Here is a 27050-nt window from a genome sequence, read left to right on the forward strand (position 1 = left end):
CTCATAAAATGAGCAGAGGGGTATGTATTCTCTATATATTGTCTTTAGAGAGTTTCTTAAACATAAAATTTAAATAGTTAAAGGCACAGATATTAAATGTACATCTTGATGAGTTCTGGCAAATATATACACCTGTGTAACTAACCCACAGTGAAGGTATAGGACATTACCATCGCCCTAGAAAGCATCCTAGTGCCCTATTTCAGTCAACTACCCTCTATAGGCAATCGCTGCGCTCATCTTCCTCACCAACACACATGAGTTTTTCCTGCTCTTAAATTTCATATCATTGGCATCATACAGAATGCACTCTTTGTACATTCTGGCTTCTTTCACTCAACTCAAAGTTTTTGAATTTTATCCACTGTGTTGGGAGCATCACTAGTTCATTACGTTTTATTGCTAAATAGCATTCCATTGAATTAATATGCCACAAATCTGTATTCATTCTGATTGTTTCTAGTTTTTGATTATTATAAATAAAGCTTCTATGAACATTCTTGTACAAATATTTTTGGGGATATATGTTTTTACTTCTCCTGGGTAAATATCTAGGAGTCAAATTGATGGGTCATAGGTTTAACTCTATAAGAAACTACTATACTGTTTTTCAAAGTGGGTGTACCATTGACACTTCCACCAGCAACGTATGAAAGGCCCTGTTGCTGCACACCCTCATCAGTATATGGTGTGCTGTCTTTTCAATTTTAAGCATTAGAATAGAGTGTAGTGATGTCTCATTGTGATTTTAATTTGCCTTTTTCTGTTACTAATGTTATTGGGTACTTTTAAAAATTAGTTGTTCATATATCTTCTTTTGTAAAATGTCAGTTCAAGTCTTTTGCCTATTTTTTAATTGGGCTGTCTTTTTATTATTGATTAGGAGTCCTTTATATATTCTGGATATATTTTAAAAGCTATATATATACATTGCAGGTATCTAGTCTGTGGCTTGCTTTTCTGTTTTCTTAATAGTATCTTTATAATAATAATAATTACAAAGAACTTTATTAACAAGTGCTTGCATTTTGTTGACTTTTTTGAAAAAAACTGAGTGTAATCCTTTTTAAAATCTTTTGTGAGTGTGAGGAAGATGGTCCCTGAGCTAACATCTGTTGCCTATCTTCCTCTTTTCGCTTGAGGAAGATTGTCCGTGAGCTAACATCTGGGCCCATCTTCCTCTACTTTGTATCTGGGATGCTGTCACAGCGTGGCTTGATGAGCGGTGTATACATCGGCACAGGGATCTGACCACACGAACCCCGGGCTGCAGAAGCGGAGCCTGTGAACTTAACCACTACGACATCAGGCTGGCCCCTGTAATGTTTTATCCAAAATAAAAAATGAGGTTCTTAAAAATTTCAACTTGGCGAGATATGGAACAGTTTAAAAACCTTTAAAGGTGCATTGAGAAAAACCAGGCTTTTTAAAAAACCCATTTGGTATTACCAAAAAGAGATATCTTTAGGTAAAAATAAAAACCGGATGCTGCATAGATAATGCCAATATTTCTAGTTATCGAGTCCATGGTCAAAAAACCAGGCAAGTAAGGTATTCAGCTCCAATCTTTTGCTCACTTTTTATTGCTGGAATTTCATAGTCATTTCTCAAACCAGGTGATGGTACAGGTGGCAAACCGACGTTCGCTCAGCCCAGCCCTGCTCAGCCTCGGAAGCTGACGAATTCTCAGTGGAACTCTCGGCTGCTTTTGTCCTTATGCCATCTCAAGGCTAGGTTTTGCAGGTGTTTGCAGCGGCACTAGAAGTTGCAGGGTACCAGCGCTAGGTGGCTGCTGACCTCAGGTCTCATCTCCTTGGTTTTCCTCCTCCTCTCCCCGCCGTGCTCTCTGGGCTCTCTTTGGCGAGGAGGGCCTGTCTTCCGATACAGACTCTGTCTCCTTGGTCTACCTGGTTCTGCACTCTGCCTGTCAGTTCCCTCCATCGCTTCTCCCTGCACAGGACGACTGACATGCTGTGGTGGGTGCCCGCAGGGTCTCTGTACTCTGGCAGGCGGGCCCCGTCACCTGCTGTGGGGCCTGGCCTTTGGGGGCCCTCTCCGACTCCTCGTTCTTTCCCTCTCTCTCACCAGGGTGGAATTCTGCTGGTAATGGTGTGGATGTGGACACTTTCACAATGGTTCGGGCCTGCTGCAGACTTACTGCCTCGCACAGAACTCCACCAGGCCTGTACCATCTGCTGCCTCCGCACCCATTTCTCCTTCAACAACATCCACTCTACCGTCTATCCGTCTCCCACGCCACAAAGGCCTTCCTGGGGTTATTCTTTATGGCAGTCTCCTGTCCAAATACTTCTTCCTTGGTGTCCTTCCTGTTGATGAAACCGTATCTGTTCTTCACATGGAACCATTTGACTGTTCCCTAAACTGTCACTGCCATGCCCGGCTTGTCCCCACCAGCGGGTGCCACTGCTCCCTGTGCTGTGGTGGGTGGTACAGGTGTGGGCAGTGCAGAGGCCGCTGCTGGGTCTCTGCCTCACTGCTCAGAGTTGTGGTCATGGTGACTGGGGCCGGCGTGACAGCTGCAGCTCCTTCTTGGGTGTGAGGGTCACTAGGCTGGGCGCCGGTGGGGTTGCTCAAGGTTTTCTGGGGTCTGCTCTCAACTCCTGCTACCGAGTGAACTTTAATAACATCTTTTGATGAGCGAAAGTTTTAATTTTTGTAACAGCTTTATCAGAGGCATAATAACATACAATAAACTGCACAAAGTATAGAATTTGATATGTTTTTGACATAAGGACAGCCCTTGAAACCATCACCACATCAAGATATTGAACATATCCATCACCCCCAAAAGTTTCCTCCCGCCCCTTGGTAATCCTTCCCTCCACCTTTCTCCCACCCGACCCTAGGCAAAAATTGATGTTTTCTGTCACTAGATTAGTTTGTATTTTCTAGAACTTCACATAAATGGAGTCACACAGTATGTATCCTTTTTTGTCTGACTTCTTTCACGCAGCACAGTCGTTTTGAGATTTATCCCTGTGGTTACGCGCATTGATAGTTCGCTCCTTTCACTGCTGAGCAGCGTCCCGTTGTGTGGACATCCCACAGTGTGCCTATCCATTCACCTGTTGATGGACATTTGGGTGGTTTCTGGGTTTTGGCTATTACAAATAAAACTATTATGAACATTCATGTGCGAGTCTTTGTATAGGGATATGCTTTCATTTCTCCCGGGTAAACACCCAGGAGTGGAATGGCTGGATCATATGGCAGGTGTATGTTTAACTTTTTAAAAAACTGCCAGAACAGTCGTACAGTTCTACTTCACCACAGCAGTGTATGAGCGTCCTGTTGTGGAGCACCTCTGCCAGCACTTGGTGTGGTCGGTCTGTTTAATTTTAGGCATTCTAATACATGTCTAGTGGTTGCTCATTGTGACTTTGACTTGCATTTCCCTAACGACTAATGATGTTGAGCATCTTATTTGCCTTCCATGTAACTTCTTTGGTGACCTATCTTTCTTTTCAAATCCTTTGCCCATTTAAAAAACTGGGTTGTTTATTTCCTTATTTTTGAGTTTGAGTTTTGGGAGTTCTTTACATATTCTGGATACAAGTCCTTTATCAGATAGGTGATTTTCAATTCTTTTCTCCCAGTCTATCGCTTGTCTTTTTATTCTTTTCACGGTGTCTTTTATAGAACAGAAGTTTTAAATTTTGATGAAGTCCAATTTATCAATTTTTTCTTACATGGACTGTGCTTTTGATATTGGAGCTAAAAATTCTTTGCCTAACCCAAGGTTACAAAGAGTTTCTCCTATGCTTTCTTCTAGAAGTTTTATAGTTTTAAATTTTACATATAAGCATATAATACATTTTGAGTTAATTTTTGTATATGGTGTGAGGAATAAGAAGTTTTTAATTCTGATGAAGTCCAATATCAATTTTTTCTTTTATGGTTAGCACTTTTCATGTCCTAAGAAATCTTTGCCTGTGCCAAGGTTGAAAAAATATTTTCCTGTGTTTTCTTCTGGAAGGATGACATTTTAGCCTTTACATTCAGGTTTATAATCCATATCCAATCAGTTTTTGTATATGGGGTGAAGTAGGGGTGTGGTTCATTTCCTCCTCCACTTGTTTACCTAGCATTCCAGCATCATTTGTTGAAAATACTTCCTTTGCCCCACTGAACTGCTTTGGTGCCCAACAACAGTACTTTTTACAAGACAAACTGCAAGTAAAAATCTACTCTGGGGCTGGCCCTGTGGCCTAGTGGTTACGTTCAGCGTGCTCTGCTTCGGTGGCCTGGGTTTGTGGGTTTGGATCCTGGGCGCAGACCTACACCACTCATCGGCCATGCTGTGGTGGCGATTTGCATAAAAAGTAGAGGAAGACTGGCACAGACGTTAGCTCAGGGTTAATCTTCCTTAGGAAAAAAAAATTTACTCTGAGCAATTCTCTCTCTTTTTTTGGATCCATTGATTCAAAAAACACTTGCTCGGGGCCAGCCCAGTGTCACAGCGGTTAAGTTGGCATGTTCCGCTTCAGTGGCCAGGGGTTCGCCGGATCGGATCCTGGGTGCAGACATGGCACTGCTTGGCAAGCCACGCTGTGGTAGGCATCCCACATATAAAGTGAAGGAAGATGGGCACAGATGTTAGTTCACGGCCAGTCTTCCTCAGAAAAAAGAGGAGGATTGGCAGCAGTTTAGCTCAGGGCTAATCTTCCTCAAAAAAAACAAAACAAACAAACAAACAAAAATACTTGCTGACAACCTACAGTGTGCTAGGAACAAGGGACACACAGGTGAGTAAGACACGTCCCCTGCCCTCGGGAAGCTTAGGTCCAGGAGAAGCAGCAGTCATACAAACAAGTAAGCATGGAGGGTGGAGGAAACAGCATGACAGAAAGGCTGTTCTTTGTGGGGGTGGCACAGAGGAGGGAGAGAGGGCTCTCCCTTGGGTATATGAGGGAATGCATCTCAGCAAGGGAGAGATGGAGCTGGTCTTGAAGGAAACTAAGGGAACGAGGGAAATTGAAGAGGTACACACAGTAGGCAGGGAGGCAAGGAGGGCACTCCAAGCAGAGGGAACAGCATGGGCCAGGGAACAGGGTGTGAAGCAGCCTGGAAAATTCAGGGACTTCTAAGTAGTTACTAGATATGCTGGTCTGGTGCCCAGTCTGGCCTGGAGCTCCTCAGCAATTGTCTTCTCTCAACAAAAGGGTGTACAAACCCAAGGCGCTGAGCACGTGCCCGCTGACGGTGGGGGATCTTGTAACGGGACATTCTGGAGGAGGCTCTCTGACCAGGGAATCTATTTCTTTCCACTCTAGGACAGCTGTCACCACCTCCCTATTAGAAGTAAACTCGATTTGCTGTAGCTTTTGGCCCAGCTATGGGTGAAAGAATAGGAACTTACCACTTCGTTGATGGCTTTGATGAGGCAAAGACCATCCTTATAAAGATAGAACAGTCTAACGATGCCTGAAACAGAAAAATAAGTGAGAATGTAAGACAGACCAGCAAACCAAAGAAGCACTAGAATGTTCTATTTGACTTTCTGAAATGATCGTCGAAAGCTCATGCCTTCTCAGGCCTCCTCCCTGGCCCCTCCACTGCCAGGATGAGCTTGGTATGCCCGCCTTGCTCCACCTCTCACTTGAAGGGTTCAAGCTCTGCTCCCTCCTGGGTCCTCTCCGCCTGCCTGGCCCCGTCCCTTCTCCTGGAAGCCTCCGTAAGGACTTGGGCCCCCAGCGATCCCCTGCTTGGTTTCTGTCTCCCTGTTTCAGCGCAGCATCCTGCACTGCCCCACACTGTCATCCAACTGCTTCCTGTGAGTGTGTTTTACTCCTTTCAGCGAGTTTACAGATTCCTTGAGGGAAAGAACCACATCTCACCGTTCCATGTGCCTCGCCTCTCAACCCCCAATAAGCTCCTCATGCAGTTAATTTTGTTGTATTCATAATTCCATCACTCTAATTCCCATTTCGCCTAAGGGCTCCGTATATGATCATCACCCCCCATGCCTTCTTGCCTCTTTCTTTAGATGCCTCCCACACACTCAGAACTTGTTCTACTCCCACAGTACAGACCTTGTCAAGGCATCTGGCCCACCGTGGGTGGAATTCTGACTCTGCACCATGCCCACAAATGTGCTAGGGACCACCAAGGCCATCTCTGCCTTGAAATTCACCACAGAGCATCACACAGATGTGAAACCAATTAGATATAATGCAGAGTGACAAATGCAATCCTATCTTCAGACCAAACTTCTCCTGAGCTTCAACATTCCCACTCCCAACGCCTGAAAGCTGAGCGTGCTCAAATCGAACTCCCCAACTCACAGACCCAGAGCCAGATTCTCCTGTAACCGCTATCAAGCAACGGCACCATCATCCACCCCATCAACTACGGCAGGAGGGAGCCATTTCCCTTCACCTCCCCCTCACACATCTGCCCACTCCCCACCCCATGCACGTTCCATCACTCACCAAGTTTTTCCATTATATTTTCCTTTTCATTTTTAAAGCTTTTTATTTTGAACTAACTTGAGACTTACAGATAAGTTGCAAGAACAGTACAAGGAGCTCGCTCCTTCCTTCACCCACTTCCCCTAATGTTAACACCTTCCATCAGCATAATCCAATTTCCCTTTTCATTTCAATAGCCCCTTGCCTTGGTTCAGACCTTCATAATTTCTCTCCTTAATGAATACAATAGTTCTTCCTGCTTTCTCTGCCTTTTGACTTTTTTAAACTCCTAACCAGTGTGCCCTTCCTAAAATGCCAATCTGGTCAGGTCAGCCCCCTGCAGAAAGCGTCCTCCAGGACACTGTCTATAGTTCTCTATACTGTAGTCCTGTTGGGGGCCTGGTTCATCCTCAGCTCAGGCTGAGGTTCACGTGAGCGGCAGGACTGCTGCAGGCGCGAAGGGTGTGGGACTCTGGGGCCACGCTGCCCGGTTCAATGCTGCCGGTGCCACTTACTTCCTGTGTTAGCTCACATAAGTTACTGAACCTCCTTGCCTCAGTTGCCTCTTCTGAGAGACATGGATAATAAATTACACCTACCTCCCAGGGCTGTTGTGAGGGTTCAATGGGCCAATATATGTGAAATGTCAGAAAAGTGCCTGGCACACCACATTGTCCTGTAGGTGTTAGTTACCACCACATGACCATGCCTGGCCCTGCTCATTTCTGGAAAGGAGATGAAATTGAGCAATGTCCACAGTTGCTTGTTAATGAAGCTGAAAAAGGAAGATGAAGAACATGTACCTATTTCGTCCACAGGAGCAATAAGTATTTCACTCCCCAAATCTGTGGCACAGATGGAAGTGACATCAACCTTAAGTTTCTCCCAAACGTATATTTGTTTAGCATTGAACAGACTATGGATGGAGAATCCTCTGGCTCCTCCAATAAACACGTAGTCTTGGGAAATCGCCATACAATTTGGCATTTTGTTGAGCTGAGAAAACAAAAACAAAGAAAAAAAAAGGAACGATTTCCAGCTGTTGCCATCTGCAAGTAACATGAGCTAACTTTTCAAAGAGGGATGTGGGCCCTTCCTAAATATAAGATCATCCCCAGACATGGTGCTCATCTAATTATGTTGCCCAAGCATTGAGAAAGTCACAGCATTCCACTTAGGGGAAAGGGGCCAGAGAAAACAAAGAAGTTGAGGATAAATGCACGTTCACAACACTAAGCACGACTACAAGCCCGGTGATGAGTGGACAAGTGGCCCCATTCCCTGTACTTTATTAACCTGGAACACTGTGGGAGGAGCTATGGCTGAGGCACTGGTATATTTCCAACCATGGAGCATGATTAATACCTTCAGAAAGACTGTTAAATAACAACAGAATATAAATGACTTTCTGTATAATCTTCAATTAACCAGAACACCCCAGGCAATCACTAGATCCCTTTTAACCAACATCAGCACACCTGTAATCTTTTAAAACTGCGTCTGTCTTACTGAATGAAGGTTCCCGGTAGGAATGCCTCCCTGGACCAGGTGTTTTCACATATTAATCCTAAAGTGAGAAACAGGGACTCCGGGTCAGCTGCTCCGTACCTTGCTTTCCACAACTGGAGGGTAGACGGTGGGCCGGATGCGGCTGAGCTCAGATTTCCTCAGTGCGTCCCTCTCCTCGATAACTTCCCACGACCGGTCAAACAGAAGGTTCACCAGCTTGTTGATCATGCGATAAGGCTGAGGCAGGGAATCCAGCTCCTCATCCGGATCCTTGAAGACATAATCCTCTTCATCATCCTTAGACCAGTCCTTCTCTGTTGGGGATGGCACCTCCAGCGGCACCTTTCGTGTAAAACTGGGCAGCCTTGTTTTCTGGGCTTGACTTCCTTTGGGGGATGACATCACAGAAGGTGGCACTGGGAATTTCTATGAAATTCTGGAAAGCTGATGAGGAAGTAAGCAAAGGTACCTTGAGAAAAAGGGGACGTTACCAGAAGACAGCACATCATCCTCTTTCCCACAATAGCCTACGCGGACCGTCTACTCTGGAGACTGGCACTTTCCTAGGATTGTTTCCCAGGATCCCAGGATTGTTTCCGCATTACTGAGATACACTCTTCAGATTAGTAAGGACATCGGCAGAGCCAGGTATTGACTATTCACATCCTCCAGGCCAGCCCATGATGATGTGTACTATGATGGAAGGATAGGGATTTGGCATCTGTGTGCCTTTCTTCACCTCCTAATAAGAGAGTGGCAGGGCTGGCCAGTGGCACAGCAGTTAAGTTCGCACGTTCTGCTTCAGCAGCCCGGGGTTCACCGGTTTGTATCCCGGGTGCAGACCTACACACTGCATGTCAAGCCATGCTGCGGCAGGCTTCCCACATAGAAAGTAGAGGAAGATCGGCATGGATGTTAACTCAGGGCTAATCTTCCTCAAAAAAAAAAGAGAGTGGCTGTCTTTCTGTCCCAAATAGAATTCACTCTCTCTCCAGCAATGTACGCCGTCTCCTGTTCTTCCGTGTCTGCAGATGGCTGTGCTCAAGCCCGCTAGGTATGAGCTACGACTTCTCCCCTTCCCTCTCCATCACCTCCAGTCTGATGCCGTTCACGCACTTCCACTCCTTGCTGTCTAATTTGTTCCTTCTTTCTATTCCCACTACTGCCGCCCAGCAGTTCTGTAGGCTCACTGCCCAGAGCCTATGGGGTTTTTCAAGGGCCTACAGAAAAGTCTGAGACTTGGGGAAAAAAAAACCTGACTGAAAAAAAAGCCCACAAAATCAAAATAATTAAATATTTACAAAAATATTTACAACTTATCAGCTCCACTCTGTATGCGTACATAAAGTTTAAGTCTATAAGAAAAGAACAAGTAATCTGTACCTTATAAAACTCAAAACTGTACAAAAATTACAATCGCAACTAAAAGAATAAAGTACCTAGGAATAAATTCAACCAAGGAGGTGAAGGACTTATACAATGAAAGCTATAAGACATTATTGAAAGAAAGTGATAATGACATAAAGAGATGGAAAGAGATTCCACGCACATGGATTGGAAGAATAAACATAGTTAAAATGTCCATACTACCCAAAGCAATCTACAGATTCAATGCAATCCCAATCAGAATCCCAATGACATTCTTCATGGAAACAGAACAAAGAATCCTAAAATTCATATGGGGCAACCAAAGACCCCGAATTGCTAAGGCAATCCTGAGAAAAAAGAACAAAGCTGGAGGCATCACAATCCCCAACTTCAAAATACACTACAAAGCCATAGTGATCAAAATGGCATGGCACTGGTACAACAACAGGCACAGAGATCAATGGAACAGAACTGAAGGCCCAGAAATAAAACCACACATCTACGGACAGCTAGTCTTTGTCAAAGGTGCCAAGAACATACAATGGAGAAAAAATAGTCTCTTCCATAAACGGTGCTGGGAAAACTGGACAGCCACATGCAAAAGAATGAAGGTAGACCACTATCTCATGCCATACACAAAAATAAACTCAAAATGGATCAAAGACTTGAAGATAAGCCCTGAAACCATAAAACTCCTGAAAGATAATATAGGTAGTACGCTCTTTGACATCGAACTAAAAAGGACCTTTTCAAATACCATGTCTTCTCAGAAAAGAGAAACAAAAGAAAAAATAAACAAGTGGGAATTCATCAGACTAAAGAGCTTCTACAAGGCAAAAGAAACTAGAATCAAAACAAAGAGACAACCCACCAATTAGGAGAAAATATTTGCAAATCAGATATCTGACAAGGGGTTAATCTCCATAATATATAAGGAACTTAAACAACTGAACAATAAAAAAACAAATAGCCTGATCAAAAAATGGGCAGAGGATATGAACAGACATTTTTCCAAAGAAGATATACAGATGGCCAATAAACACATGAAAAGATGTTCAACATCACTAATCATCAGGGAAATGCAAATCAAAACTACACTAAGATTTCACCTTATGCCTGTTAAAATGGCTATAATCACTAAGACTAAAAATAACAAATGTTGGAGAGGGTGTGGAATAAGGGAACCCTCATACACTGCTGGTGGGAATGCAAACTAGTGCAGCCACTATGGAAAACAGTATGGAGATTCCTCGAAAAAATAAAAACTACCATACACCCAGCTATCCCACTATGGGGTATCTACTCAAACAACTTGAAATCAGCAATTCAAAGTAACATATGCACCCATGTTCATTGCAGCACTATTCACAATAGCCAAGACATGGAAACTATCCAAGTGCCCATTGACTGATGACTGGATAAAGAAGATGTGGTATATATACAACAGAATACTACTCAGCTGTAAAAAAAAAAGACAAATTCATCCCATTTGCAACAACACGGATGGACCTGGAGGGAATTATGCTAAGCGAAATAAGCCAGACTAAGAAAGACAAACACCAGGTGATTTCACTCATATGTGGAATATGAACAAACACATAGACAAAGAAAACAGTTCAGTGGTTACCAGAGGAAGGGGGCTGGGGGTGGGCACAGGGGTGAAGGGGAGCACTTAATGTGGTGACAGTGAAGAAATAATGTACAACTGAAATCTCACATTGAGGTAAACTATTATGATCTCAATAAAAAAACTGTACAAATTATAAAATAAGACTTTCAAATGTTACAGTTTAAAAAAGGCATTTAATGGGGCTGGCCCCGTGGCCGAGTGGTTAAGTTCGCGCGCTCCGCTGCAGGCGGCCCAGTGGTTCGTTAGTTCGAATCCTGGGTGCGGACATGGCACTGCTCATCAGACCACGCTGAGGCAGCGTCCCACATGCCACAACTAGAAGAACCCACAACGAAGAATACACAACTATGTACCGGGGGGGCTTTGGGGAGAAAAAGGAAAAAATAAAATCTTTAAAAAAAAAAAAAAAAGGCATTTAATGTAGAACACAGGGTACATTTTAAGACGCTTAACATAGTAGAGGATGCGCCTGGGGCCATGGCAGTCTTATAAAGGCCCTGCTGCCGTCCTCATCTCTCACCCGCCAGAGCACACCTGTGATGTTTCCAGTGCATGAGTGAGAGGAGACGAGCTGAGTCTCAGTCTGAGAGGAAAGAACTACCTGGAATAATTAGAGGGAACAGTCACCTGAGCTCACACAGGTCCAGGAATAATCCGTTTCCCCCAGCAACAATGGAAAACTTCAAGATTCACAAACATTGAGTAGAGTACTAAGAGTCTCGCCCAGTGGGAAAAATTAGCCCTAGAATAGATGTAGCTCGGGTATCACCCATCAAATCCTATAAATTAGAAAATCAAACTATTACTAAGTAACTTAACTGCATGCCAGAACAAAGCTCAAGAACACTTATAAGAATACAAAAATATCCAGCATCCAAAGGAGTAGAATTCACAATGCCTGGGATCCAATAAAAATATTACCTGGCATACAGAGAGGCAAGAAAATATAAGCCATAATAAAGAGAAAAATCAATCAATTGAAGCTGACTAATAATCAAAACAGATATTGGAATTAATAGACAAAACAGATATGAATATATTCCACATGTTCAAAAAGCAAGAGGAAATGCTGAATATGTTAAGTAGAAATGCGGAAGATAGAAAAGAACCCAAACTGAAGTTTTAGAGATGAAAGATACAATGTCTGAGATGAAAAATACACTGGATTAGATTAATAACAAGATTTCAGAGCAAAACAAATTAGATGGGCAGAAAAAAAGATAAGTGAATTTGAAGTCACAGCAATAGAAACAAAATGAAACAAAGAGGAAAAAAAATGAAGAGAGTGAGGTATGGGATAACTTGAAGTAGCCTAATATAAGAGTGATTGAAATCCCCAGAGGAGGGAAGAGACCAAAAAGAAATTGTAGAAATAATGGACAAAAACTTTCTAAACTTGATGAAAACTATAAACCCACAGATCCAAGAAGAAAAATAAATCCTAAGCAAAGAAAACATGAATAAGTCTATACCAAGGCACATCATGATCAAATCGCTCAAAGCTAATGATTAAGACATAACCTGCAGTGAACAAGGGTTCCCTTCTCTCCACACCCTCTCCAACATTTGTTGTTTCCTGTCTTGTTAATTATAGCCATTCTGACCGGAGTGAGGTGATACCTCATTGTAGTTTTGATTTGCATTTCCCTGGTGGCAGTGCAAACTGGTGCAGCCACTATGGAAAGCAGTTTGGAGTATCCTCAGAAAATGAAGGCTAGATCTACCATATGATCCAGCTATTCCACTGCTGGGTATTTATCCAAAGAACTTGAAAACACAAAGGCATAAAGATACTTGCACCCCTATGTTCATTGCAGCATTATACACAATAGCCAAGACTTGGAAGCAACCTAGGTGCCAAATGGATAAAGGGACAAATGGATAAAGAAGATGTGGTATTTACACATGATGGACTACTACTCAGCCATAAGAAATGATGAAATCCGGCCATTTGTGACAACATGGATGGACCTTGAGGGTATTATGCTGAGTGAAATAAGTCAGAGGGAGAAAGTCAAATACCATATGATCTCACTCACAAGGAGAAGATAAAAACGACAAAAAAAAAACCAAAACACATAGCATTGGAGATTGGACTGGTGGTTACCATTGGGGAAGGGGGGAGGGGGGAGGGCAAAAGGGGTGATTAGGGTCACATGTGAGAGGATGCACTATAACTAGTGTTCGGGTGGTGAACATGATGTAACGTATACAGAATTTGAAATATGATGTACATCCGAAAAAAATAAAAATTAAAAAAAAAAAGAAAGATATGGCAAAACCCAAAAAGAAAAAAAAAAAAGACAAAACCTGAAAAGCAGCCAGAGGAAAAAAGACATGTACAGAGGAACAAAGTAAAGGATGACAGCAGATTTCCCAAAGGAAACAGTGCACACAAGACGACAGAGGAGCAACAGCTTCAAGGTATGGAAAGAAACAACAATCAAGAACGCTATACCCAGAAAAAATATCTTTCAATAAATGAAGGCAAAATACAAAACAAAAACTAATACAAAAACAAAGAATTCATCAGCAGCAGACCAGGATTACAAGAAATAATGTTAAAGAAAGACCTTCAGGCAGAAGAAAAATGGTATCAGAGAGAAATATGAATCTACACAAAGGAATGAAAAGCACTAGATGATAGCTATGTAGGTAAATATAAAAGGCTTTCTCTTATTATTTACATCTCTTTGAAAGATATTTAAAATGTTTAAGCAAAAATAATAATAATGTAGTGGGGGGGTTAATAGCATATGTAGAAGAGAGATATATGACCATAACAGCACAAACAGCATAAAGGCTAGGAGGCGAGAAACGGAAGGAAACTAACATCACTTGAAGGTAGACTGATAAGTTAAACATGCATACTTATACATCCTAAAGCAGCTGCAAAAGCAATAAAACTGGGAGTTATAGCTAATAAGCCAACAAAGGAGATAAAATGGGATCATCAAAATACCCAATTAAAAAGAGAAGAAAAAGAGCAAAAAACTGATGAGACAAACAAAACATACTGCAAAACCTAACCATATCAATAATCATATCAAATGTAGTCTAAACACTCCAATCAAAAAGCAGAAATTGTCAGATTAGATAAAAGAGAAGGACAATATATGCTGCCTACAAAAAATCCACTTTAAATACAAAGACACAGTTAAAAGAATAGAAATAGATTTACCATGCTAACACTAATTAAAAGGAAGCTGGAGTGGCGATATTAATATCAGATGAAGCATATTTCAGATCAAAGAATATTACTTGGGATAAAGAGCTTTGTTTCATAATAATAAGCAGGTCAATTCATCAGGAAGACATAAGAGTCCTAAATATCTATGAACCTAATAACAGAGCTTCAAAATATATGAGGCAAAAGTGAGAGAATTTCTATGAGGAATGGATAAATCCACAATTATAGTCACATATTTCAATACCCTCTCTCAATAGTTTATAGAATATATAGACAGAAAGATCAGCAAGGATACAGAAAACTTGAACACCATTAACTAATTTGATCTGATTGACAGTCACAGAACATTCTACCCAACATCAGCAGGAGACAAATTCTTTAAGTACACATAAAACACCTATCAAGACAAACCATATTCTGGGCTACATAAACCAAATCTTAATAAATTTAAAAGTACTCAAGTCATACAAAGTATGTTCTCTGACCACACAGAATTATTTTAGAAATCAATAACAGAAAGATATTTAGAAATATACAAAAACCTCAAAACATTAGGAAAATAACATTTCTTAATAAATTATGGATCACTACTACAAACCTATTAGAATGGCTAAAATAAAAAAAAATATACTGAAAATAGGAAGGACTGTAACCGAAGGTTCGGGCCCTGAACCCAATGCCAATCCAAATAACAAGGACAGAGTCTTAAGTGGAAAGGAAAGGCTTTACGGTCTTTGCCAGGCAGAAGGAGTGAAGCAAGGGCTAGTGCCTCAACAACTGCTAGCTCCCCATTAAGAAAGGGGTAGGGATTTTTATTTAGAGTTTGGGATAGGGGAGGGGGCTGTGGCCTTCTTGGTCAGTGTTTTCCCATCAGCCTGCATTTGGGACTGCTTCCAAAGGCGGGGAGACAAAGGATTCCACAGATGGACGTCCTTGGCTGTTTATCTCCATGGTAGATGGCAGACTCCAGGAAGCTTCGGTTGCTTGATATTCTCTGGACATTAGTTTCTCTGTAAAAGAACTTCAAGTTCCCATGATTAGCCACAACTTTCGTGGGAGCCCAGCTTGAGGCCATCTGGGCTTTAACAATTTGTAACGTCTATCTGGTTGTAAAGCTCAGGCAATCAGAGGTTAAAGGTTAAACACATACTTACACATGAGTGTAACTAAAGAAGCAGGAAACTAGGAACATGTACTTTCAGTTTTTAACCCCATATATGCTGGGTTCACCATAGGGGAACAGATATCAGGGCCGGTATTAAGAGCCAGTAACAGCACTGGTGAGCATGCAGAGCAACTGGACTCTCATGCATTGCTGTTGGGAATGCAAAACGATAGCACCCTCTGCAAAAGGATTTGGTAGTGTCTTATGAATTTAAACAGACACTTACCATATGACCCAGCCATACCACGCCTGAGTGTCTACTCTAGAAGTATGAAAACTTATGTTCACACAAAAGCCTGCACACAAGTGTGTATAGCAGCCCTGTTAATAATTGGCAAAAATTGGAAACAATCTAAATGTCCTTCACCAGGTGAATGGATAAACCAACTGTGGTATAGCCATATAAAGGAATACTACTCAGTCATTAAAAAGGAAAAACTGATACATACAAAAACATGGATGAATCTCAAAGGCATTATGCTGAGTGGAAGAAACCAGTCTTAAATTTTATGTGCAGTATGATTCCCTTTATATGGCATTCTTGAAAATACAAAACAAGTAATGGGAAACAGATCAGCAGTTGCCAGGAGTTATAGGCGGGGGGGGGGGGGGGCGTTATTTAAAAGGGTAGCATCAGGGAGTTTTTTGGGGTGATAGACCTGTTTTATCCAGATTGGAAAGGAAGATGTAAAGCTGTCCTTATTCCCAGATAACATCATATTTATATAGGAAACCTGATGGAGTCCACAAAAACATCTACTAGAACCTATAAATGAGGTTAGCAAGATTGCACGATACAAGTTCAATATACAAAAACCTATTATTTCTATATACTGGCAACAAACAACCAAAAATTGAAATTAAAAAATACTATTTAAAACAGTCTCAATAATACGAAATTCTTAGGGATAAATCTGACAAAAGATGTACACAAGTGAAAGCTGTAAAATATTGCTGAGAGAAATAAAAGAAGACCTAAATAAATGGACAGAAATACCTTATTCATAGGACAGACGACTCAATTTTGTTAAGACGTCAATTCTCCCCAAATTGCTTTATAAAGTGAACACAATCCCGGTGACAATCCCACCTGGCATTTTTAGGTTTTAGAAACTAAGAAGCTGATTTTACACTTCCTATGGAAATGCAAAGTACTTAGAATAGCCAAAATAACTTAGAAAAAGGAGGACAGAATTAGGAGACTTATGCCACCTATTTCAAGACTTATTATGAAGCCATAGTAATCAAGACAGTGTGGTATTAGCCATAGTAATCAAGACAGTGTGGTATTGGCGTCAAAATCGATAAAGAGATCAATGAAACCAAAGAGGGAGTACAGAATTAGACCCATACATATATAGACAGATTATTTTTGACAAAGGTGCAAAGATAATTCAGTGGAAAAAGCATAGGCCTTTCAATAAATAATGCTGCATCAATTAGATATCCATATGGAAAAAAATGAACTCTGACACATACCTTGCATCATATACAAAAATTAACTCAAAGTATATCATAAACCTCAACATAAAATTTAAAACCACAAAACTTCTAGAAGAAAACCTTCACAATCTTTCGTTAGACAAAGACTTCCCAGATATGACATTAAAGTAGAATCTACAAAAGAATAAGTGGATAATTTAAACCTTTCAAAAACAAACTTAGGTGCTTCAGAAGACACTGTTAAGAGAATAAAAGGTAGTCCACAAACTGGGAGAAAATATTTGCAGGTCATATATATGATAAAGTGCTCGTGTCCAGAATATTTCAAAAACTCTTAAAACTCAGTAATAAGAGAAGAAACAACCCAGTTTTTTAAAACGGGCAAAAGGTTTGCACAGACACTTAACCAAAGAAGATATACAGATGGCAAATGGGCACATGAAAAGATGTTCGACGTCCTTATTAAAATCACAGTGAGACACCACTACACGTATTAGAATGCCTAATGTTGAGGAGATAGACCCTGCCAAGCGTTTTTGGGAACGTGGGGAAACTGGAACTCTTCCAGCCACTTTGGGAAAGTGAAACAGTACAATCAGTTTGGAAGACAGTTTGACAGTTTCTTAAAAAGTTAAACATACACCAACCACAATAACCAGTCCTTCTACAGCTAGCGGTGATGGAAGGGAACAGAAAACATATGTCCATACATAAACCGGGACATGAACGTTCATTACAGCTTTATTTGTTAGGAGTTACAAACTCGAACAACCCAAATGTTTATCAATAGGTGAACAGATAAACTCCCACACATTCACATCTCATATTCAGTGGGAATACAAACTAGTACAGTGACTTTGGAAAACAATTTGGCTGTCTCTCACAAAGTTGAACATACACCTAACACATGATTCAGCCATCCTATTCTTACATACTTACACAAGAAAAATTAAGACTTACGCTTCATATGAAAATCATGAACTATGGTACATCCATACAATGGAATACTACTCAGCAATAAAAAATTACAAACTACTGATATACACAACATGGATGAAACTCAAACGCATTATGCTTAGTGAAAGATATCAGAAAAAACTACATGCTATATTTGATTCAATTTATATGATCTTGTGGAAAAGGCAGAATTATAGGTATAGAAAACAGACTATATAAATCCATATTTAGAAGCACCCTGTGCTCATCTCTATCATCTAACACATCACTGTGTTGTACTTTTCTATTTATTTGTGTCCCTCATTAGTCTATTACCCTAGGCCTAGAGCTTAGCACAGTGGCCAGCACTTGAGAAATTCTCATTGCTTGCAGTATTGCCCTGACCTGGGACGTGAACTTAGAAAACACTTCTGGATGGCTTCCAGGCACTTCTCTCTGCAAAAGATGACTAATTCGTGAGGTCAAGAGGATATACCCACCCGAAGCCTAGATACCACTTTCTGGAGTCTAGACCATGTTCAGGGTTCCTATAGACCTGGAATTTACTGCCCAAATGATGTCAGGATCTGCATGAATCTCCTTCTCAGCTTTCTCCTGAGGGCAGACCAGCTGCTAAGGTGTGCACCCCTAGACCTGAAAGGTGGCCAAGGCATGGCTGTTTGCAGGAGTACGGGCAAAACTTGGGTGCGTCTCGAAGTATCCACACATTGTAAGCAGGGTCCCTCTCAGTGATATAGCTGGGAGCCAAAGATGGGAAGAGAGCGGGTGGGAAAGGACTGGGGACCAGCTCTCCCCACAGTACCACATTCCAGCTGTTTTCCCAGGGATTCCAAGAAGCTCAAGAATTCTGAATGTGAAGCTGGACTTCTAGATCATTATGACTGTATATTTCACAAGGTAGGAGAACAGAACATATTTTACTTAACAATTTGTTACCTTGATTTAAAACTTCTAAATATTTAAACCTATGATATGTGGGTCTCTATTTGTACTCTTACCCCAGGCCTGCAAATGTTAGGGGCAGGCCTCACGAGGGGAATAAAGATTACAAAAATAGATGACCTTACTTTGTGATTATAGGGGCACATTTTATAAAATTACTGCTACGGAATGGGTGGGGCCCCGTGTCTTCAAGTCCCACACAAGGACTTCAGTGGTGCAGTTTCACCGTCATCTACTTTTGCCCCCACGTTGTTCACGATAACCCTTTCAGGATTTCCTCAAGTATCAATCTTCTTTCAGTACTCAATAATCCTAACAGAAATTTCCCTCACTTTACCCGGCTCTCAAGCTAGAAACACACTCCACAAATCGGTTTCTCTCTGCTCTAACCATTTCATTCCGCAGACCTGGAGCTGGTGCTGCTCGAGGGAAACAGAGGCACAGAGCTGGGAAATGATTAGGCTCTGCCGTCCCCAAGCAAAAGCTCAGGGGAATCGCCATTCGGGGATGCACCTGGGAAGCTGGGCACCGGGATCTGCGGGGAGGGGAGGCGCGGGGCGCCCCGGAATGCCTGAGGCTGGGGAGATGGACCCCCTCAGAGCCCCCTCTAGGACACCCCAGACGTGGAGGGGGGCCCCGGACACGTGGGGAGCCGCTGCACCCTAGGGCGGAAGCCGAGGTTTCGCTCACCTGGGCCAGCAGCTTGGCGTCGCCTTAGTAACCACCACTTCCGGTCCAGACCGGAAGCCCTGGAGGCGGCTCTCAGGAAGTGCGCCCGCCCCCGGGGGCGGGGACCGGCGGCGCGCGGACGCACTGGGCCCCGAACCCCGGGCCCGCGGGCCTTTGGGCTGGGTGCTATGGACGCTTTCACACGCTTCAGCAACCAGACCCAGGGCCGGGACCGACTCTTCAGGTGAGTCCGCGCCGGCGGCCGCCGCCCCTCGTCGGCAGCCCGGGCCCGCGGCAGGCGGGGGGCTCCGCTCAGGTCCTCCCAGGAGGTTCCTGTAAGAGACACAGGCTTGGGTTTGGCGTTTGTGTCTGGGGAAAGCCGAGCGCTGGGTTGTGGCTTCCAGTACCCCGTGAAACGCTCGTGGAGAGTCGGGAATCTCATTTATCTTCCTTATCTTCCCGGGCGGCCGCGTCCCCCTCGATGAGACGCGGCACGGGGCACAGTATGTAAACTGGGAGCGAGATCCATTGCGGAGAGCTCGAGAGGCGCTGACTGCACCGCCTGGTAACCGGCTATGGTGGCTTTCATGACAATTAATTCATGATGTTTCTTTTAGAAATTTGGTTGATGCTTGCTCAAGAATGAGAAAGGATGGTGCAGTTTGGTTTAACAGCCTTTCCTCCTCTTCTGGCTGTGCAGGTGGTAATGCAAACAGACCAGTAAGAATAGCTGCGATGATACTTTTGGAAGCTGACTTCATGCCAGATACTGTTCTCAGTGTCTTACAACTGTTAACTCGCTTAACCCGCTTCACAACCCTGTGAGGGCAATGCTTAAATCATCCCCATTTCCCAGATGGGAAACTAAAGCAAAAGATTTGTAGGTACTAAGTGGCAGAGCTGAGAGATTTAAATCCACACGGTTGACTTCAGGGCGTACCTCTTTAACTACCCAGACAAACTACCTTTCTAATTAATTTGGTAGATTTTAAAAATGGTTGCATTATATACAGCTTCATTAAAATAGAAGCCTACAATCCCAGTGTACACAGAACGTACCCTGCTAGGTTTATCAACAAGATTGGTTAGTAAAATAATTGTTTTGGATATCCTTATTCAGCAAGATCTGAGATCTCTGGTATTCATTTCCCAATCCCCTTGGTGATCTATTGCTTATGTGAACAAACTGGCACTCATAAATAATGCCTTGTTTTTAGACGCATTTATATAAAATGCTAATTTGTTTTGAAAGACACATAAAGACATATCTATACTTATTTATGTGTTGGTGTGTATTTGGTCCTTTTATAAAATGTTAAGCAATTTTCAAACTGTGGATTTTTCATTTGGTTCTGGTTTGAGTGTGTGTCCTGTCACATGAGAAGTTGATTAACTACATGATAAAAATAAATCTGAAAAATCATTCTACACTGGAGAAAATAAAGATTATGAAACTCTGCAGACTTAACACGAGGTAGATTCGTGTGCAGTTTACCGCTTTGACTATATCCATTTCTCTGTGCCAGCAGAAGGCCTTTTGAAGGCTCCTCACTGTATTGTTGTGGTTCTCTTCGTTACCTTTGTGTTGCATTTCCGTCACATGTCCTACCCTTTGGCCCTGTGGATGACTATTGCAGAACTTTGCTCTCGTAAGAGCTTACATGAGAAATAGTGTCGGTAACTTTAGCTTTAGCAAAACATGTCTCTCCTTCCCTTACTTCATGAATCAAGTTTTGTTTGGTTTGTAAATCATTCTCCTCATTTTTTTTCCATTTCAGAGCTACTCAGTACACATGCATGTTGCTTAGATATTTGTTAGAGCCTAAAGCTGGCAAAGAGAAGGTGGTAATGAAGCTCAAGAAACTGGAGTCCAGTGTGAGCACTGGCCGTAAATGTAAGTACCCTGTCTCTTGAGGGACAGTGGCTCCTGGCGTAGAATCCTCAGACACTGTAATTCACAAGATACTTTCTAGATTGTTAATTTCTAGTCAGCCAGGTTTATTGATGAAGTCGACTGGTAAGACTGCCGTCATGGAACCGTAGGCCGGAAAGGTTGAATGTTTTGCTTCAGACTATTCACACACACTCTCCTGTGTTCACATTTGTTGCTACACTGTATCTTTCTGATTAATCATAACCCCTGGGATGTACAGTGTGTCAGTTCTTTAGTTCTTTTTCTTTTCTTTTTTTTTTTTTTTGAGGAAGATTAGCCCTGAGCTAACATCTGCTGCCAATCCTCCTCTTTTTGCTGAGGAAAACTGGCCCTGAGCTAACATCTGTGCCCATCTTCCTCTACTTTATACATGGGATGCCTGCCATAGCATGGCTTGCCAAGTGGTGCCATGCCTGCACCCGGGATCCGAATAGGCGAACCCTGGGCCGCCAAAGTAGAACATGTACACTTAACCACTGAGCCACTGGGCTGGCCCCTCTTCTTTAGTTCTTACAATCACAAAATGTTTTGGCAATCCCTGACATGAGCTTCTGGCTCCTGGGAGCGCTTTGTATTCCCTAGAAGAACAGAATAGCTTTATCTCGGACCTCTTGTCTTTCCCTCTTCCTCTCTTGAGGGATTGCTAGAGGAAATGGATGGATACATTTTAATAGACCATTTCTGGGGTGGTTTCATGTTAAAGGCAAAAAGTGAAGTCAGTGTTCTGCACTCATTTCGTTCACTTTAATAATAAAGCATACTGGAAAATCCCATACTTATAAGAACAGTTGCATGCCTGACTCCTAGCTGTTTGATGAGAACAATATGTTGCTACAGTAGGTAAGTAGAGGTGTTAGAATGGAATGTAGAAATCAGATGTTGATCAATTATTTTTGAGCACCTACTTCATATAGGTATAGTCCTGAGCTTTCTGGGAGAACTCAGTTCACATGGACAAATAAGATGGTAAGATTTAGTACCAGATATGTTGGCTGGGGTAGAGGAAAAGAAAGGTGTTTTGGAAGAGGTGGAACTTGAGGTGTGGCTAGAGAGAGAAGGAAGGAGAGCATTCTTGAAGGGCGGTGTCCTCTGGTGAAGTTTCAGAACTGTTATGAGCAAACCATTGCATTGAAGGATCAATGAGGAAATTAGTTTGACGGAGAGAAGACTTAGGCTGTCAGGCAGCAGGATGGGAAGGTTGGGTAAGTGTTTCTGGATGGCTTCAAAGACCAGGATTAGTTGTTCTCAGATTCTTAATGTTGGAGCGCAAAGGTCCTTTAGAGGTCACTAGTCTCTGAAGTCCAGAAAGGACTTAACCCAAGGTCACTCAGCCAGTTAGTGCAAGAGCCAGACCTAGAACCAGCCATTATTTGTTACATATTCTGTTTTGTGTTATTTTTGACAAAATAATATCAAACATTCTTCTGAGATTGTAGGTTTCCTGAGATAGCTAATTTTGAGCATTTGCTGAGTCTTAAGACATAGTCCTTTAAGGAAAGTACTTATTTTTTGTCCTCCGTAGTGTTTAGTACTATGACTCACTCTGAGTTGATTGATGCCTCCCTGAGTAATTGAATTACCTGCTTAGATAAGGACCTGCCCTGCAATGATTGATTCAATCAACCAGGAGTCACAGATGACAATATTAATTGTCATATCCACTAAATCCTACCATCTCTACTTGGTCTTCTTGACAGTAGGGAGCCAAAAGGGATTTGGACCAGAAAATGGCAAAATGATAATGGTGCTTTTTTAAAAAGTGATCTTTTGTCTGGAAAGTAAATAAAATGTAAAGCCTCAGACACTCCACAAGCATGTTGCGTCTGGAGGTCATGTTATCATAGTACCTTCCTTCTAAAGAAGCGTGGGTGGTAACATTGAGTGATTGAATGTAACAATTCACACTCATGATTGATCTTGCCTGAAGTGTGTTGTAAGTCAACGTTAGGGCATTCACTGGAATGGAGGTGATAAATTTAAAGAATCACTGTCTTTTTTGCCTTCCAGATCATTTTGGTGTCCTTAACACACTGTAACGTCCTTCTCCTTTCCTGAGCAAAGACTGAGCCTCAGCGACAGCCAGCTGTTAAACCAGCACTGGCTTCTCACCCTCATACAGGGATTCTGCCTTCCTGTTACATACTTATGAAGTAATTAGTAACTGTCGCGGGTTCTTCTTGCAGGGTTCAGACTGGGCAACGTGGTACACGCTGTGCAGGCAACTCAGCAGAGCATTCACGCCGCTGACCTGGTGCCCCGTTTTTGCCTAACGCTAGCCAACCTGAACCGTGTGATTTATTTCATCTGTGACACCGTCCTCTGGGTGAGGAGCGTGGGGCTCGCCTCTGGCGTTAACAAAGAGAAATGGCAAATGTGGGCTGCCCGCCATTACTGCTGTTCTGTCCTGCTGAGCCTGCTCAGGGACCTGTATGAAATCTCCCTGCAGATGGAACAGGTTGCACACGACAGGGCAAAGAGGGAGGAATCATCATCCCAGGTTCCTCTGGGGTACAGCGTGGCTGATGAGGAAACAGAGTGGCTGCAGTCCTTTCTCCTTCTCCTGTTCCGGTCTCTGAAGAAGCATCCTCCCTTGCTCCTGGACACGGTGAAGAACGTCTGTGACATCCTGAACCCTCTGGACCAGCTGGGGATCTATAAGTCCAATCCTGGCCTCATTGGCCTTGGATGTCTCGTGTCCTCTATAGCAGGCATCATCACGGTGGCATATCCGCAGATGAAGCTGAAGACCCACTGAGGTGGTTTCAGGCTGACGACTGGGACCTGCTTTAACCGGTGACCTCTTAGCGGAATGGACGTTTGCATTAGGCACAGGCCGTGTCGCACTGTGCTTAACGACTTGTTCACGTGAGCGTTTAGTGACCTGCGAAGTGAGCAGAGGTGGGGCAAGAATGGAGAAGGGGAGAGCATGAAGATTTATGTATGTTATTTCAAGGGCTGGAGTGTCTTCTGAATTTCTGAGTATTTTCCCTTCATGTAACATCTATTGATCATCTCTTATGCACTTAGTGTTTGCTGAATGAATAAAAGTTGAAAGAAAAAAATTGAAAAAGGCCCAGACTAACAAGTGAGCACTAATGTGCAGTGACTTTTGGGCTGTGTGCCTCACTGCTTTTGCACGAATCCAGTAGGTCTGATGCACAGCCGTCTCTCAGATCCGGTTGAGGCCCCTTATTCCTCTGATCAGTTACCTGCCTTCCTCCATAGATGCCAGTGCCGGGCTGGAGGGGAGCTGGGCTTGTAGCCTCTGAAATTGCTGGCCCTTCCATCACTGCACTCCTGTCCTTCTGTCCAGAAGTAGAATCAGAAGCAGATAGAAAGGACTTGAGGTAAAAATAATGTGGAAGGTCACAACAGGTGCCTCTGGTTAGCCTGTGACAGATGAGGAAGCTAACGTTAAAAAAACAGGCCAGAACCTCATTCCTCTAACTCCCAACCCAGTGGTCTCTGCATGGTATTTCCTGCTCGCGTGGCATTGTGAGACTCCCCAGAATCCTGTGCGAAAAGCCTTTTTTAGAACCTTTGTGAGTCAGTGGTTTGTATTCTGTTCTACAAAAGTTAAGACTATACCTAGACGTATCAGCTAGATTGTTTTATTTAAAGCCATATAACAGTTTGGGCATTTCTACATTAAGTTTCATAAAAATTTATGCGGTTAAAAAATTTGATGGGCACTCTCAATGTAGGAGGGTCAGAATTTTCTATGATAAATCAAACTTCCTGTGCGTGGATGGGTTGGGGGGGTGGACAGGGGCAGTAAGGGGCCAGTGAAGAGGACAGTCACTCACTGTGCTCCTCCTTCCCGTCTTGGGTGTTGGGTTCTTATTTGTGATTACAGATCCTCTAATTTGAGGGAAGTCAAGCAGAGAAATTGGATACCATCGGGTCGGAGGCATACGTCAGCCCTCCCGGTAAAGCCATCTCATTTGTCTGAGTGGAAATGAGAAAAGAAACGTGCGCTAAATAAATTTCCCGTAAATGTCATTGAGACTTAGGTCCTTGGCTCTTTATTTTTAAAGTGATCCATCAAGACACGGTTTTTGAGAAAGAACATTTTGAGGATTTTAAGAGAAATGAAAGCTGCTAGATCAGGGCAAATAGAAAGTTTTAATAACTATTTTTACTTTGTCCAGATCCTGTACTGTAGTAGATTAATTATGTCTAATAAATTTCTAGACAAAATTGACTCGTGTGTCTGTGAATGTGTTCTGGGAATGGAGAAGAGTTAAAGGTGAGGTGATCCAGAGAGAGTCTTAATCAGAGTCTACCCAGTTGGTAGGGTGAGCTCTGGGAAAATGAGTTCTCGCCGGGAAGATCCAGTGTGAGGAGGAGGATGAAGAAAGATTTAGACGTAGAACGTCTGGGTTGAAGGAGACCTCTAAGACAACACATCCAGGCTGCTGCCCCAGAGAGGGCCCTCTCAGTCAGCCCTGTGGGTGGGGCGTTGCCTTCTGCCTGGAGAAGTCGGCCTTGAATCCGCGGTGGCACCTTACGGTGGTGTCCATCCTGGTACTTCTGTTTTCTGCAAGTTAGGGTGGGTGGTGGGGAGTTTGGGAAATGCCACCTCTTCTAGTTCGTGAAAACCTTAGTGGTGCCCTGGTAGCTCCCTCCCTGTGCATCTTTCTCCTTCTTAACTAACTATCCCCACTTCCGAGCCACCACAGTCATGAGGGACTCTAGAAACCAAAGACGTCCCTAACAGAGTACAGGCCAGCACTTTTGCCACTGAGCATTGTTGCCCGAGAATTTATTTATTCAACAACGAATGTTTGAGTGCCGTACTTAGTTTTGGGATCCACTTGTGCCCAAGATGACTGAGGGCCCTGTGCTCATGCAGTGGTGGCGGGGGAGGCAGGTAGGGATGGGGAAGAAAGAAGATAATTCTGTGTCCTTCAAGCTGCTGGGAAACGGACTGCCGCCGAGGGACTCTCCTGGGCCCTTTCACCACTTTTCACCTCTCACCCACATTCTGGACTCCCAGCTGAAGCGGCCAAAGGACCAGCTTTGTCAGCAGAGCTTTCAGGCACAGAGCCCTGTGCTCCCTCTGGCGCAAAGCCCTTCCTCCAGTTGCTTAAACTGCCCTCTGGCCCGGGTTGCGTTCCACACACAGCTGCATGGATAATTTGTCCTCTGAGGGCAGAGGCCACTTCTTTGTATACTTCCCTTCCTCTCCATTACTGTCTTATATTTTAAAAGTCTAGGTTGGGTTAATATTAAATGCATCGCATTTTTATTACTCCTTTTGGGGGCTCCCTGCTTGCCTCCCCTCCCTTTCCTGACTCCTCACTGCCTGGTTTATTATATCACAGAAACAGAATTGACTCCCAAGGATCTGCCATAAAGCTCCATTTCTCCCCACCCCTCGCCTCTTCCTCCCATTGCCCACAGCGTACAACTCAGTAGAGAGGTAACAATAGATAGAGTTCTCCCAAGAAGGAAAATAGGTTGTGTCTTCCTATTACCCATTTGAATTAAAAGGCCCTCCTTCGACAGCCGGAAACCATGGCTTACACCACAGTCGTCCATCACCTTTGAAGCCGCTGATTAGAATTTGGGCTCCTGCCCGACTTGATGCTAAGAAAGGGTTGGGAGGTGACGGTCCTGGGTTGTCTGGATGCTGTCGATGTAACAAAATCTTGGTCGACACTGTCCCTTTTCCAGACCAGACAAAATCTGGTTGGCTTTCTTGCTGCATGTTCTGGTGGCATCTTAGACCAGGTAGAGGTCCGTAAACTTTCTTGAGATCTAGGAATTTACAGAGGTTGAAATTCCTCCCCCAGAGGCAAGATTGTTAA

The 27050-nt window shown here is 43.1% G+C and overlaps 2 protein-coding genes across 12 annotated transcripts in view; one reads left to right on the forward strand and one right to left on the reverse strand.

Annotated features, from left to right (window-relative positions):
* Window positions 1-19421, reverse strand: part of WDR93 (WD repeat domain 93) — a 58853-nt gene extending 39432 nt beyond the window's left edge. For 6 of the 8 annotated variants that reach the window (XR_011539553.1, XR_011539545.1, XR_011539552.1 and 3 more), the window contains exons 1-4: window positions 19326-19395; window positions 8040-8384; window positions 7235-7427; window positions 5381-5445 (exon numbers count right to left, since the gene is read on the reverse strand). Coding sequence is in view for 5 of the 8 variants with exons in the window: in XM_070617591.1 (XP_070473692.1) it covers window positions 5381-5445; window positions 7235-7427; window positions 8040-8342 (561 nt within the window). In the remaining 3 variants the exon portion in view is untranslated. Of the gene's footprint in view, window positions 1-5380; window positions 5446-7234; window positions 7428-8039; window positions 8385-19325 lie in introns of all 8 variants that reach the window. The other 2 variants (XM_070617600.1, XM_008542308.2) reach the window with 2 other exon arrangements.
* On the forward strand, window positions 19374-25437 carry PEX11A (peroxisomal biogenesis factor 11 alpha). Of its 4 annotated transcripts, XM_008542304.2 has the most exons (4): window positions 19392-19548; window positions 21083-21198; window positions 23421-23560; window positions 23684-25437. In XM_008542304.2, exons 1-4 carry the CDS (start codon window positions 19493-19495, stop codon window positions 23990-23992), a joined length of 621 nt encoding a protein of 206 aa, XP_008540526.1. In that variant the 5' UTR covers window positions 19392-19492; the 3' UTR covers window positions 23993-25437. The 4 variants fall into 4 exon arrangements, with proteins under 4 accessions (XP_008540527.1, XP_008540525.1, XP_008540526.1 ...); XM_008542303.2 differs by having other exon boundaries at window positions 19383-19548; window positions 23421-25437; XM_070617649.1 differs by lacking the exon at window positions 21083-21198 and having other exon boundaries at window positions 19415-19548.
* The last annotated feature ends 1613 nt before the right edge of the window (window positions 25438-27050 follow it).

Source organism: Equus przewalskii, chromosome 1 (genome assembly GCF_037783145.1).
Source record: "Equus przewalskii isolate Varuska chromosome 1, EquPr2, whole genome shotgun sequence".
Classification (NCBI taxonomy): domain Eukaryota; kingdom Metazoa; phylum Chordata; class Mammalia; order Perissodactyla; family Equidae; genus Equus; species Equus przewalskii.

Coding starts and splice junctions, on each gene's coding strand:
- PEX11A (XM_008542303.2), top strand. CDS start 19,493: ATGGACGCTTTCACACGCTTCAGCAACCAGACCCAGGGCCGGGACCGA. Junction 19,549..21,082: donor GGCCGGGACCGACTCTTCAG/GTGAGTCCGCGC, acceptor TTTCCATTTCAG/AGCTACTCAGTACACATGCA. Junction 21,199..23,420: donor TGTGAGCACTGGCCGTAAAT/GTAAGTACCCTG, acceptor TTCTTCTTGCAG/GGTTCAGACTGGGCAACGTG.